The sequence below is a fragment of the Hemiscyllium ocellatum genome, chromosome 21, assembly GCF_020745735.1.
Source record: "Hemiscyllium ocellatum isolate sHemOce1 chromosome 21, sHemOce1.pat.X.cur, whole genome shotgun sequence".
Lineage (NCBI taxonomy): Eukaryota > Metazoa > Chordata > Chondrichthyes > Orectolobiformes > Hemiscylliidae > Hemiscyllium > Hemiscyllium ocellatum.
This window is the reverse complement of record NC_083421.1, coordinates 33347273-33361440: the sequence shown is the minus strand read 5'-3', so window position 1 is coordinate 33361440 and position 14168 is coordinate 33347273. Positions and strand designations below refer to the sequence as shown.

Here is a 14168-nt window from a genome sequence, read left to right as displayed (position 1 = left end):
TGCTGCCTGACTTGCTGTGCTTTTCCAGCACCACACTCCTCGACAATAGTGCTGGCTCCTGACCTCAAAGAAAACAGCTCACAAAGGTGCAGTGATCTCTGTGGCATGCTTTGCTTTCTTGTTGTCAGCTTGAGTCTGGCACTAAGTCATGGGAAACGCCAGGCATCCAGCAGCAATGCAGTCATCAAGCAAGTAAAGCATCCGTCACATTGAAGTAATCACAGTCAGCGAACCATGAAGGAAAGGAATAAATCCCTTCATTCTTAATTATACATTTTATGGATGGGGAAACAAATTAAGATAGAAGCTGAATTATAAATGATTAAGAAAAGGAAAAAATTGCAATTTAACACAACAGCATTATTCTCACTGCCAGTTATGAACATCAAGCACTGTTTTAAAAACTCAGTGACACCTCTTTCAACATTTAACATTTCTAAGGTTTTGACTGTGAAAATAACTATAAATTGAAGGGATTTTTTTTGTCAGTTTGGCAATATTTGACCTTGTTTATTTGTTCCACAAGTCAAGGGGAACACTTCCCATGCACAAAGTGTGACTGTTAGCTGGACGCAGTAAAGAAGTAAATGTGACACAGAAAAACAATCGAGTTCAAGTTGGCTATTTTTAGGTCTACATAGTTCCTAACGAGAAGCATGGTTTACTTACAATTTAGCAACATTATCAGAAAAAAACATGTTTCTGCTGACTTGGTAAATGATATCGAAATTCAATTGGAGAGTTTTAGTAAAAGAGATTTCCAATTTACAATAAGCTTGGAGACTTTAAAGATTTAATTATAGTATTTTTTGATTAAAAATAATGCTTAAAGCAGTTTTTGTAATTAAACATTGAAGAAAATAAAATCCCATGATGGATTCAAAGCCATAACTCAGGGATGAAGAGAGATATTAGCCACCAACTACATTGTTTATGAACTTCCTGCAATGAGGCCTGAACACAATGGGAGAAATTGAACACAGTGGTTAGGAATTCTGATTCCAGTTCCTTCAGAAATACAGGACGTAGCTGAAATCAAGTAGTTCTCTGGCACAGGTCAAACGACTCCCCATTTCTCAGCAATCATTGTGCCATGTTCTGTGATTTAAATGATTAGCTACAAGGGTTCCAGATAGGAAATGTCCCGGTGCCTGCGTTATCGGCCGGAGTCGTTGGGTCCAGTGAGGCAAGCAGCATTCATTAGGGAGGGAAAGGCTGCATCGGATGGCAGATAGAGGGAAGGGGTTTCTGGTCCTGGATGGTGTCATGCTGCGTAGGAGCAGCGTGTTAGGTCCGACAGGGAGAATTGGTGGATGGTGTCATTGGATGCCAGGGGTTCAGGTTGGGCACTGGGGGAGTTGATGGGATTCTGGGGCTGGGAGGGAAAGGGATTGTTCGGGTGTGGAGATCAGTTGTCTGGCTCAGGGAGTCTGATCAGGCTGCCAGGGAACTAGGTGCCCGTAAAGAGATTTGAGGGATGTGGAGGTGGGTGGTTAGTTTGGTAGTGACTCAAGAGTCTGACTAGGTTTTTGATCTTCTAAGTATTCCTGGCTAACTGAGCTTAAGTGAAGCACAACCCTCTGAATTCCTGCCTTTAATGAGTTTTTTCAGAGGGTTCCAACTGCAGGGGAATTACCCATCAGAGTCTTCAATTTCCCTGACAATTTCCATGGAGTCTACCACAACCACAACCCCACATAGCTCTGACATGTAACTCCAGTCCATGCTGCTCTAATAACCATCTCTCCATTGGATTTTCTCGGCCTTTACAGATTGTGGCCAGTTAAGTGGGGTTTGGGTGCGGGGGTGTTACAAATGCTGTATAATTTCTCCTTTAAAACCTTTTTAGATCCAGAGTGGAATAAACACAGGGCATGAAGTTCCAGCTCACTTTCCAGACTGATTTTCTGCTTGTTCTTCATCAAACTGTTCAAAAACCAATAAGATATTTCAACGTGCATGTGGAAAAGTGCCAGGAACAGCTATGCCTGTGCATATTGAGAGATGGGTGCAACATGCACATATGTTCCAGACACCAATTGGATCAGCTGAAGGCATTTCAATGAAATTTTTTTCCTGCTTGTCATCCAGAGTGAAACTATTGCAAAGTATAACTCACTGACAGCAGCATTTTGGATTTCCGCATTTAACTGTGCACGAGTAGGCTTCAAATGCTGACTGTTTAGCTGTCCTAATCACCACAAAATTTGCAACCATTCTCTCTCTCTCTCTCTCTCCCCCCCCGCAATGCCACCTGACCTACTGTGTAATTCCAGCATTTTCTGCTTCTATTTTAGGAAGTGTAAAACTGAGCTGTATTCATCAGAGGTTATTTCATGTCCAATCCACAGTTCATCTCTTTTACCATTATCACTGTCTGGGCATCTTGTTTACAGAAAGGAAGAAGAAATGAATGTCCCAATCTTGACTCTATTAATCAGCAATCCATGCTGGGAAACCGCATGGGTGAAGTTGTGTCAGGACAGGTTTGCAAGAAGATTTGATGAAATTGTTGTGGTCACGCTACAATGAAATATCTTGCAACATTTAGAAGCAGCATCTACATCTGATTATAGGCTATCGAGAGGAAATCGTAGCTCATGAATCAGCAAACAGCAGTAGCTTTGAGGGACAGCTGGTACAGTCAGTAGATTCTCTGAATGTGCTGCTCTTGTCATTGAACAAAACTTGAAACATTTACTGTCCTGTGCACAGCTGATAAAACCTGATGGGTTGTATGGACTGAGTTATCCAAAACCACCAGTCTAAATTAAGGTCCAAAGTGTGTTTGTAGTTGTCTGTGTGTATTGTTAATCGGTACTGAAGGTGGAGGAAGCAATAATGCTGTGTGTAATGCTGTGTGTAATTACTAAAAAATGTAAAACTGCCAAATGTAGACCATACGTAAGGTAATTAAAAGAATGATTGCCATATGTAAGCATTGTAGTTAAATCATTAAAAGTTTACTGTGCGATGTGGTCTTTCTTACTGCATCAGCCTCAGGCTCAGCCAAATGTAATCATAGGACTGGGTAGGAAGGATAGGGTTGACAATGAGAATTATAAGGCCATGTGTTGGATAATTTGAGTGAGTCTTTCAACAGAAACCAATAATGAAGCTGTTTGAACATGGAGCCTGTCCAAAAATGATTTCATGAAAATTAAAAAAAATAAGTAACAACAGAGTTTTGCTTATTTAGATTGCATTAAAAAAACAATTACGCAAAAGTCATGCAGCGTGTAAAGGAGCAGTTGACTCAAGATCAGAAGTTACTGATATTTATGAAGGGCAAACTTACAAAGAATCACTCCAGCAGTGAAGATACTGGGAAGATAAGGAACCAGGTTCAGTTAAATCAGGAAAGGGAAAAGATAGATCTGCTCACAAGGTCAATCAAGCTTGAATACATAATAAAATAACTGCTGACACCACATTAGCAATATAATCAATGGTACGAGACAGATAGCTTTTAACGTTGATTACAGTGTTCATTGTTAAAGGTAGTGTACTGGTTTAATACCAAGGAAAGAACCTATTATGTTATTTACAATTTTATGCTTGAAGGTCTTTACATTTTTACATATACTTTCTGTTCAGAGATGCTATTCCACACTTCTCAAGGTTGGATATGAACCCATTGCTCCTGGCTTAGAGGTAGAGACATTACTACTGTGCCACAAGATTCCTTAGGTACTCTGTATACTTGAGTATGTATTGTGTATTGTATATTGGTAGTGTTCTACATTGGAAGATGGAAGAGAGATTACTTTATCATTACTAAATCATTGTATTGCTCACACCTATGAAATAGCCTGAATTATTTTTGCTCACAAACAATTTTGGTTTCAAAGTCCATTGAAACGATACATTTTATCACACCACAAACCGAATAAAAGGTAGGCACCTGAACCATTCTTTGACCAAATGTAAAAATAAGATCCTTATCAACAAACATTCAGAGTCATTTAACAGTTTCTATTGCAGGATGTCTGCATAAGATACCATAGTTAAATCAACTACAACCTATGAGGGTAAAATACGCAGGATTCCTGGTGCATGCTTTTCTGGCATGGTACAGCTCTGGTTCGGATTTCAAAACAGTCCATAGTTTTAGTTCTACCCAGTTCAAATAAATGGACTACTTCCAGACAGTGAGAACCCATGTTTTTGCTCGCTTTTGCACTGGGAGAATTCCCAGCTTTTCTTTTCACTTAAGTATTTCATGATCAATTTTAAATCAATTTTCAGAATTATTTAGTTAATCATCCCTGGATTAGATAGGCTTCATGGTCTTTATTTGTTCGAACAAAACTCTCATATTCTCTTTTCCTGCCAAATTATACATTAGCTGTTTGAAAATAAACTCAGTACAACCTCCAGAACCGACAGTTCTCTGAAAGAAGAATTAAGTTAGAAATTAATGATTTTTTTCTTATAAATCAATGCTGTGGAAGATAGTAGATCATATTACAAGGATTTTAAATTGTAAGGCAAACTTGACTAGTTTTTCATGTTTGTTCAGCTTCAATTGATTTGAAAATGAGAATGAACTATGCTTCTAAAGTCAGAATAATTTGGACAGTTAATAATCTCAGACTTTCGGATCAATTTTTCTCAAGTCATTAATTCATTGGGTTTGTCATATTCCAGGGAAGTAAGGCAACAGAGACACAGCACAGAGGAAAGCCTGATGATGGCTGCAATAAACTTGGCTGAAATGAAAATGAAGTAAATGTTGAACAAGAAAACAAATGACAGAAAGAGAAGTGGAGAAGTGGAAACTGGGGAATTGGCTGAGATTGGAACAAACTTTCTAGAGATGCACTGTTTTACATGTGCACTCAGATAATTGTGTCCATTAAAAATGGTGCAACTGTTTCTCAAAGTCTTGATAAACTTATTCAATTCACTGTATTGGGCCAATATTATGCCAATGAAAGATGTTTGGCTTCATTAATGTTACATTAGTCTTTGGTACAGTGTTAAGGAGGCAAATTTTCTACTATGATTAACAATCATAGTTTTTTTTTCTTTAATTGAAGACTTACTAAATGAATCAGACTTTCTGAATTTCCATGATCATTGTATTATTTTTGAGTTATTAAATACAGAAGAAGAAAGCATTATTCCTTTTTTCTCTTAACCTTAAGAGAAGCTTTCTTTATCTCCATTCACAGGATGGGGGAATCACTGTCTAGCTGAGTATTTCTTGTCAATTCCTAATTGCCCTTTGGAAAGTGGTGGTGAGCTGCCTTCTTAAATCACTGCTCCCCTCGCAGTGTCCGAATATGCTCAGTGCTGTGAAGGAATGGAGTTCCAACATTTTGACCGAATGACAGTGACAGGATGGCAATATAGTTTCACATCAGGAGTCTGTGTGGCTTGTTATCATTGAGTAGAATCTAAAGGGATGCCTCAGAGCAAATGGAAGAAGGGAACAGGTGATGGATATATGAATTAATGTTTAATTGGGTGATAACTGGGTATATCAATGCAAGTAAGCAATGCTGTTGGGGTTTATGATGCATGAACTAAAAATGAAACTCTACCAGTGGAAAACCATGACTGAAACATATCTATCAATATTTTACCCCCTACTATTCAACATGGCTTGCAAGGAGCCTTGCACATGATGCTGCCCCCATGCATTTGATACTGTTGCCCTTCTAAGTAGCCAATGTTATGAGTTTTAAAGATGCAATATAAGGAGCCTTGATGAATTGTTTCAGTGCACCTTACATATGGTACACACTGTGACTACGAGACAAAAGTGAGGACTGCAGATGCTGTAAACCAGAGTTTAGATCAGAGTGGTGCTGGAAAAGCACAGCAGGCCAGGAAACATCCGAAGAGCAGGAAAATTGATGTGTTGAAGGACTTTTGCCCGAAACATCGATTTTCTTGCTCCTCGTATGCTGCCTGACCTGCCATGCGTTTCCAGCACCATTCTGATCTAAACACTGTTACTACTGTCCATTCGCTGGTAGCAGGAATGAATTTGGGAGAGGTTAGATGCGGTTGTCATGACAACTGTGTTGTCATGGATCATATCAAGTTTCTTGAGTGCCATTGGTGCTGCACTGATCCAGGCAAGATCACATTACCGAAGTTATATTACTGAACTAGGAACCTAGAGATTTAGACAAATGTATGAGACATGGGCTGAATTTTCTCACCTCCAACAGTTCAGACATGTATGAGACCCAGACAAGATGAGGCTGGCAGAATGTAGGTTTCCTATGTTGTACCATCGCAACATAGCCATTTCAAGGCCTTTAGTTATTTTACACCAAACTGTTGGTCATGCTGTGACACTCCTCCAGGAGAGGTGAGGCTTGAACCCATGTCAGAGGAAGGGATATCATTACTGCACCACAAGATTCATACTCAGGACTTACTTAAATTTACATTATATGGACAAAAAGAACTCTCAGCTGGTGAAACTTTCTAAAACAATGTCATGTCCACACAATTTAATTAGTAATTGTGAAGCAGTAATTATACTTAATGCAGCTGAACTGATTTAATGTAATTCTCATAAAATCAAAACTAACAGTTGTTGTAGGTACCTAATTATAGTTTTACACTGATAAAAGAAATTCATTGAAATGTGATTTGTATCTGCACACTGCAGATGAGTGATGGATGAAAGCAGCCTTCCTGAGTGAGCAATAATTGTTGCAGAGATGATCAATTTATCCATTACTGTGTCAGACATTTTTGTTGCCTACAACATGAAGGAAGAGCAGTATAATGAAACAGAAATTAATTAAATTGCACTGAGGGAACATTGTCAAGTACTTGACTAATTAAAACAACAGCCCCTCCATGTATTAAGCAGTGGAATTAATTTGTGTGAATCAGATGCAGGAGAGAACTTGGACAACATTTAATGAAAGCCTCGAGTTGATGTGTCATGTGTGTGGAGCTCCAAGCATGCGCCATACTTGGGTGGAAACCTGTATGAAACTGCACAAATCACTGTTTCCATCATTCTCCTTTGTGGTTACTCAAAGTTAATCCAGGAAATTGGGCAACCTCCTCAGATTTAATACCCCAAAGTGTAGTCAGTCTTCACTCTGACGCAGTGAAAATAGATCTCTTCAACCGCCCTGATACTTGTAGAACCAGGCATTATAGTTTTAGCTTTCTGCATTTGCTGGGTCTTGAAGCTGGACATGTCCCTAATATTTAAGTATACAAAACAAGTTTTATATTCTAGTTAAAAAAACTAGAAGGGCATAAGCCCTTCCTGATGAAGGGCTTATGCCCGAAACGTCGAATTTCCTGTTCCTTGGATGCTGCCTAACCTGCTGTGCTTTAACCAGCAACACATTTTCAACTTTATATTCTAGTTGCCATTTTGATAATATAAGCAACATCCAAGAATGTGCTGATAAATGAGACAAATGCTGGGTACCTGACTCCTCTGATCTCTAGAAACCAAATACCCTGACTTTTATGATCGACTAATCCAAAGTCAGAGCTAAGTGGGTGCTAAGTTCTGCCTGCTTCATGAAATTCACCTAACAAGTACTTATTTTGTTGAATCCAGAACCCAGGGTATGAGAAATATCAAGTTAAAATATTTAACAACATTTTTAAAGGTCATTGCAAAACTGGACTCCGATGTCAGGAAAATTGGTAATAATTGAGGGTGTAGATAATTTGAGTTCCAATGCAACACAGGCAGAAAGCTCAGGTAGTAGAGCAAGAGGGTAGAGAGTTCAAAGACCCAAATGAAGATCACACAGGCAAGACAGACTTCCTGGAAGGCTGATTTAGGTCAAAACATTAAGAAAAAAGTGTTCACTGTAAGACAGAGATATGCAAATGTTAAATTGAGCTTAAATGCCTTCTTTGTTCAAACCGGTTTTGTAAAAAACAAAAATGAAAATTCCTCTTGTTGACAAATGTCAGGGAACAACTGGCAGAAGTGCAAAAAACAACTCTCACCATTATATGCAGCAGTCATTTCAGTTTAAGTCATTGTCAGGAGAGATTTCATTCCCGTAATGCTTAAGCACATATTAACTTGTTTACATCTAACTGCTGTTATGGAAGGATGAAGGTTAGGACCATATTCAATTCAAACTTTGATCAAAATTAAGTAATTGTCAAAACTTAATTTATCCTTGTATTCCACAAGGATAAATTAAAATGGCTGATTAAAACTTAGTGACCCAAAATGATATCCAAGGACTACAGACATTTTCTTTTTTTAAAAGCTCATCTTTGGGCTTCAGAATTCATCGTACATCAAATATGACTGGTTTGATACAATGGAGTTGCTTATTTGATCAACTGGACAAAACCCTCTCAAAATATATTAAGAAGGTAGCCTCAACTCTAACGTTTTCTTATTGTAAAGATAAGTGTAAGGTGTTGCATTCCAGACGCAACCCAATTGGTCAAACTACTCGACTTTAAGCAGAACATATATTATTTTTACACTTCAGTTAAAATATGGAAAAAGTTAAAAGAAAACAAAAGAATTGTATTTTATATATATATATATATATATATATTTATATATGTATATAAACTACCACTAATTAACTGTTCCAATATAGTAACTTCCCATAAACACACCCTTCTCAAAGGCAAAATCAGTAAATAGATTCTCTCACATACAATTCCAGCAGCAGGAAGAGAACCCCAGCTTTTAGCTATAATAGAGACAGCTATAAGAGTTTCCACATCCAACTTCAAGACCTCTGCAATTGTGGAAAGCTAAAACTCAAAATCCAGTGGGAACTTGACCCCATCCATGCAGGATACCAAGGCCTCACAAGCTGTTTATGTTATTGGGTTTGAGCAGACTGCTCATCACCTTGGCTCAACTTGTCTTCATGAAAGAACCAGGACAAAATATATCTCTTAAAGCCATTGTATTGTCACACTTAATAGGCCACTTAATAAGTCAGGTGAGTCAGCTATTTTGAAAAGCGGGAGAAGTATTATCAAGGAACATGTCAGTGTTAATAACTTGAAAAGAACACAATCATTAATTTAAATAACATGAAACAATTAACATATTTAAACTGTTTGAATATTTATTCATACTGTTTCAACTCAGTTTATCAATCTATCAAAATGTCTCCTAATCAGCTGTCATACAGCTTTATTTACTTTGTAAACCATTACATTTGAGGGAATATATTCAGATGCATTGTCTGAAGAGCTCTAACAAATTAGGTATTCCAAAATGCAAACCATGGGATGCACGTGATCTCGAAGACTGTAGCAATCCAGTCTTCACATCTGGCTCGGTTCTATTTGTTAATCACTTAGTGATCTGTCCTTGTTGTGTCTTTGAACACAATAGACTAAAGACAATTACCAACAGCAATATTACCTTCTTGGCTGAATCCCACTTCATAATATTGGCAGGAACATAGAAATAAGCAAAGTAATGGGATCAAGAGTTGCATCACCACAAAAACCACTGAACATGAATACCCAGGTCACAAAACTAAGACATTCCTGTAGAAAGTAACACAATATTTGCTCGCAGTCCATTTCTCTTTCAATGTGGCCCTTGTATTACTTATTGGTATATTCGCTCATGCCCTCTGTCGCTCCCTATCCATGGTCTTTCAAGTTTGCCAATCCTCTTCTGCTTTCGAAACCCTTCTCAAACTTTTGATCTTTTACTGGCCTCTGACTCTTGTTTCACTTTAAAAAATTATCTTCAAATTCAGTTACTGGCTCTTAAACCCTTTTCCAATACAGCAAAACTCATTTGTTTCATTTCTTCTTACCTGCAGACTGTGTTATTGAACTGAGCTTAACCTTGTATAGATTGCTTCGAACTCTCCACTCCTGCACCATGGGATAGCCAGTAGCCTCACTGTATTTTGCATCACCTGGAAAATAATCAAGTTATTCCTTTTTGTTTTTGAAGAAGACACCTAATAACCAACTCAAAGCTCATTAAAGTATTTTTTTAAAAAGTCATTGCAGTTGAAGTGATGTGGTCTGGCAATATGCTACACTATTTCAGCATTGTACCATATAATGCTGAGTGCCAATAAGCAGGGTCTTTCAATGTTGTGACCTGACATATTGACTGGCAACGAGATGCACAGTTTGAATGTTGTGGTGTAGTATACTGACTTCCAAAGAGCTGTGCCACATAAGTGGGAGGAAACAGTTTGCTACTCCAATTTTTGATGCCAGTTTCCAAACTCAGCACAGTATTCCAACAGAGGAACAATAAATAATGTTATCTGGCTGACTTCTTCGCATTGGAGAGATGTTTCGCAATCCCAAGGGGAAATTAAGAAAACATGCAATAACTTTGAACTGATAAAATCATAAAAAGAAAAACAACACTTGTTCATTATTATGTCATTTAAGCCTTGCGACTGAAAGTTGGATTGAGAACATAATTATACCAATAAATATTCTATGTATCTCAACAAAATCAAGAGTAAATATAGAGCTGTGATATCCTTTGTGTGTGGCTTCAACTGAAGTGTTTGCATGTGAGCAAACAATTCCCTATAACTTAACATGAAGCAGCATCGTGCAAGAATTAAAATACAAGATTGCTTGAAGCGATAGTACCTTCAAAATAAAATTAATTAGCCACACACCAAATAGCATCTCAACGAGGAAAGATAGATGCTAGCAACACACACACACACACACACACACACACAGTTCCATGCAGGAAGCAGGGCATCAACCACAGGCAAGTTGCTTACCTGTGAGGAGCTGGAGGTTGGGCAATGGCTCTGAAAGAACTCCTCGACACTGTTCTTCCACAGGAAGGGGAATGACAACTAATCCATCAGCTATTTGAGGGAAATCCTTCACAAAATTATTCTCCCTGTATGAAGGAAGCAGATATTGCCAGAACATGATTTATTGCAGAAGGAGATTACAGAAATAGATGTGTTCTCTGAATTCTTTCTCACAACTGCCAAGGCTGCTCATCATTTAGAAGAAATAAAAGAATATCAGTTCAATGTATTACAATCAGAATATTAATTCACACATTCTATTGTCATCATTTTTGAAGAAAAAAAATGGTAAAGCTTGAACAAAAATAGTTAATGAGCAAGAAACATTGGATAGGTTGGAAATTATTTCTCTGGGAAAGAGAAGGCTGAGTGTTGGTCTGATACATGTCTTTAAGATTACAGAAGGTTTTCAGTGTAATCCTAGAGATGTTTCTTCTTACGCAGTAGACCGAAGACCATCAATGTATTACATCCAATAGGGATTGCAACAGAAACCCCATTACTAAGAAAGTGGTTATAACAAAGAATTCACCAGTACAAGGAGCAGTTGCGGTGAACAACATAGATGCATTTAGGGAAAACTGAATAACAATCATGGAGAAAGGAATACAGGTATGAATTGATACTGTTAGAAGAAGAGTGATGGAGGAGGCTCATGTGTAAACATTGGCTTAGACCCACTGAATGTCTGGACCTAAGTCATGCATTCAAGTTAATGGCATGAATAAAGGGAATTGTCATGTGGTTCTGTTAACGGTGTGGCCAATATCATGGAGTTACGATATATTTCCACCATTAAAAGAGAGTTTTTGTGTCACAATGCATCTGATTTGAAATTCTCTTTCCAAATTGCTTCAGCTTCTCTTTCCCTTCACAAGCCTTATAAAAACTGTGCCTTCAATTTAGCTGTGCCTTCAATTTCTCCTGTGCCTCTTTGCCCTTACCTGCTTAGTATTTGCCTTTCCCCTTGGAGACTGTTCTTTATTTGAAGAATGCTGGTACTATACAAAGTCAGAAATCACGCACAACACCAGGATATAGTCCAACAGGTTTATTTGGAAGCACTAACTTTCGGAGCGCTGCTCCTTCTTCAGGTGGTTGTCATCAGGTGATGAAGGAGCAGTGCTCGAAAAGCTAGTGGTTCCAAATAAACCTGTTGGACTATCACCTGGCATTGTGTGATTTTTAACTTTGTACACCCTAGTCCAACACCAGCATTTCCAAACCATGGTCACTATACAACTTATTATTCTCTACCTTATACAGGAATTTCCATCAATTTGCAAGGTATTATTTTCACAAGAATCCCAACTTCTGACAAGCTGCAAGATGCAGCTAGTTACAGAGGAAAAGCTCAACTCTGAAACAATGAGATGGAACAATTGTTTCAATTGTTACATATTTCCAACTGATTGATCACTGGAATAATTTACAAAGACAGGTAGCATAAGTTAATAGACTGCCTGTACTGCAGTCAATGGGTTAATTGTATGCTATCTCTTTTTTAGATCAACTAAAAGTAGTCCTCCTTAATTTTAATTGTGCAATTTACTTGAATGCAAAATAATGAAAAATATTTGATATGGTGTACGTTTGGCTCATTTATAATCAGACAACTATCTTTGAAGATGTCAATAACGTCTGTTGTACATTTGAATTCAAAGTCATAAAACTTGGTGAAACTTGCTCATCTAAGATAAATTCAAACAAATATTTAATCATATAAATTTCTTCTCCATCAAACTCACTTCCAGGGAAAAGAAACTGACAGTGTTCTTTCCCTCAGTCAAGTTAGGGGAGGGGATAATAGCTAATGGTATTATCGCTAGACTGTTAATCCAGCTCAGCTCATATTCTGGGTCCCCAGGTTCAAATCCTGCTATGGCAGAGAGTGGAATATGAATTCAATAAAAAAATAAATATCTGCAATTAAGAATTTACTAATGACTGTGAATCCATTGCAGATTGTCAGGAAAAAGTTTTAAAGGGAACACCTATCTGGCTCACTAATTTTCTTCAGGGAAGGATATCTGCCATCCTCAGCTGGTCTGGCCTAATTCTAGACCCACAGCAATGCGAGTGATTCTCAACTGCTCTCTGAAATGGCCTAGCAAGACACTCAGTTCAAGGGTAGCGAGGGATAGGCAATAAGTGCTGGTCAGCCAGTGATGCCCACTTCCCATGAGTGAATAATTTTTTTAAAAAATGCTCACAAAAAGTAATTTTATAAATAGAAATTCGAAATCTGAAACATTGACAATCTGTTTATAATAAATAAGGCTCACACACACCTAAATTATGATATCCATCACTATGAAGAATACTTGGACATTTCAATTCAGCCATACTTCAAAGTAACTAAATCTGTTAAAAAAAAATCTTACTGTGGTAGATTATACTCTTCAATAAATATGTGCCTCACATACTATAATTATGTTTGCCAGTACAATAATGCACAGTCTGTGAATCTCATCACGTTTCACTAAACAGTGTAATTTACATTCAGGAGGTAATACTGCCAAATGTTAACATTTAATGAGGCACTTTAGCTTGTATTGTGATTTTCTGAAGGCAGACAATTATGCAACACTTGTGAATCCGTATAGTCTTACTTATTGTCTGCTTTTTAATGTAAATTCCTTCTTTTCTCTCATGCCTTTTAACAGCACACAGTGTTCCCCAGTTGTGCACACAGACTGCCAACTACTATCAAGCCCTCTGCTAATGTTATCCTTAAATTGGCTTCCAAAAGGCATTCTGGCTTCAGTTTATCTCTCCTGTCTTATTGTTTCTATGCTTCCTCTAATGGTCAACGTAGGAATGTCAACCTGCATTCTGGAATTCTGTGGCATGGTAGAGGACTGTACAATACCCCTGTGCCAGCTTCACAGCTTTTAATATGTTGTTGTTTCTGAATGGTTGCAGTGAAAAGGTTAATCTGGATCAACACTAAAAAAAGTCAGCTTGATCAGTACCATATGGTTCATATTGAGCAGGATATTCAATCCAAATGTAGGATCTAGAAATCCATCAACAATCTGAAAAGAAAGAAATGTTTACATCCATATAGCACCTTTAAATATGTCTGAACATCCCAATGAAGTTTTTTTTAAAGGTATCTTTGTGATGCAGGTAACTTGGTAGCTAATTTGCATGCAACAAACTCCCAATGCATTAAGGAGAGAATAATCAGATAGTTTAGTTTATGTTTTAAGTGATGTTGAGAGATAACCATAGGCCAGGACATTGGAAACTTAATAGTTGTTTTTCTTTTACATTGTGCCATATGATTTCCTATGTCCACCTGAGGAGGAAGAGGGCTTCAGTTTACCCCTCTGCATGAATGTGGATTGTCAGCTTTGCTTTGATCTCGAGTCTCTATGCTGGGATGACTGACTGTACAGAATTGACGGTGTT

The 14168-nt window shown here is 37.8% G+C and overlaps 1 protein-coding gene across 6 annotated transcripts in view; it reads right to left on the bottom strand.

Annotated features, from left to right (window-relative positions):
- LOC132825811 (astrotactin-2-like) overlaps positions 1–14168 on the bottom strand; it is a 1607744-nt gene that overhangs the window by 630810 nt on the left and 962766 nt on the right. For all 6 annotated transcript variants that reach the window (XM_060841306.1, XM_060841305.1, XM_060841303.1 and 3 more), the window contains 2 exons: positions 10713–10837; positions 9765–9869 (listed from right to left, as the gene is read on the bottom strand). In XM_060841306.1, coding sequence (XP_060697289.1) covers positions 9765–9869; positions 10713–10837 — 230 coding nt within the window. The remainder of the gene's footprint in view (positions 1–9764; positions 9870–10712; positions 10838–14168) is intronic.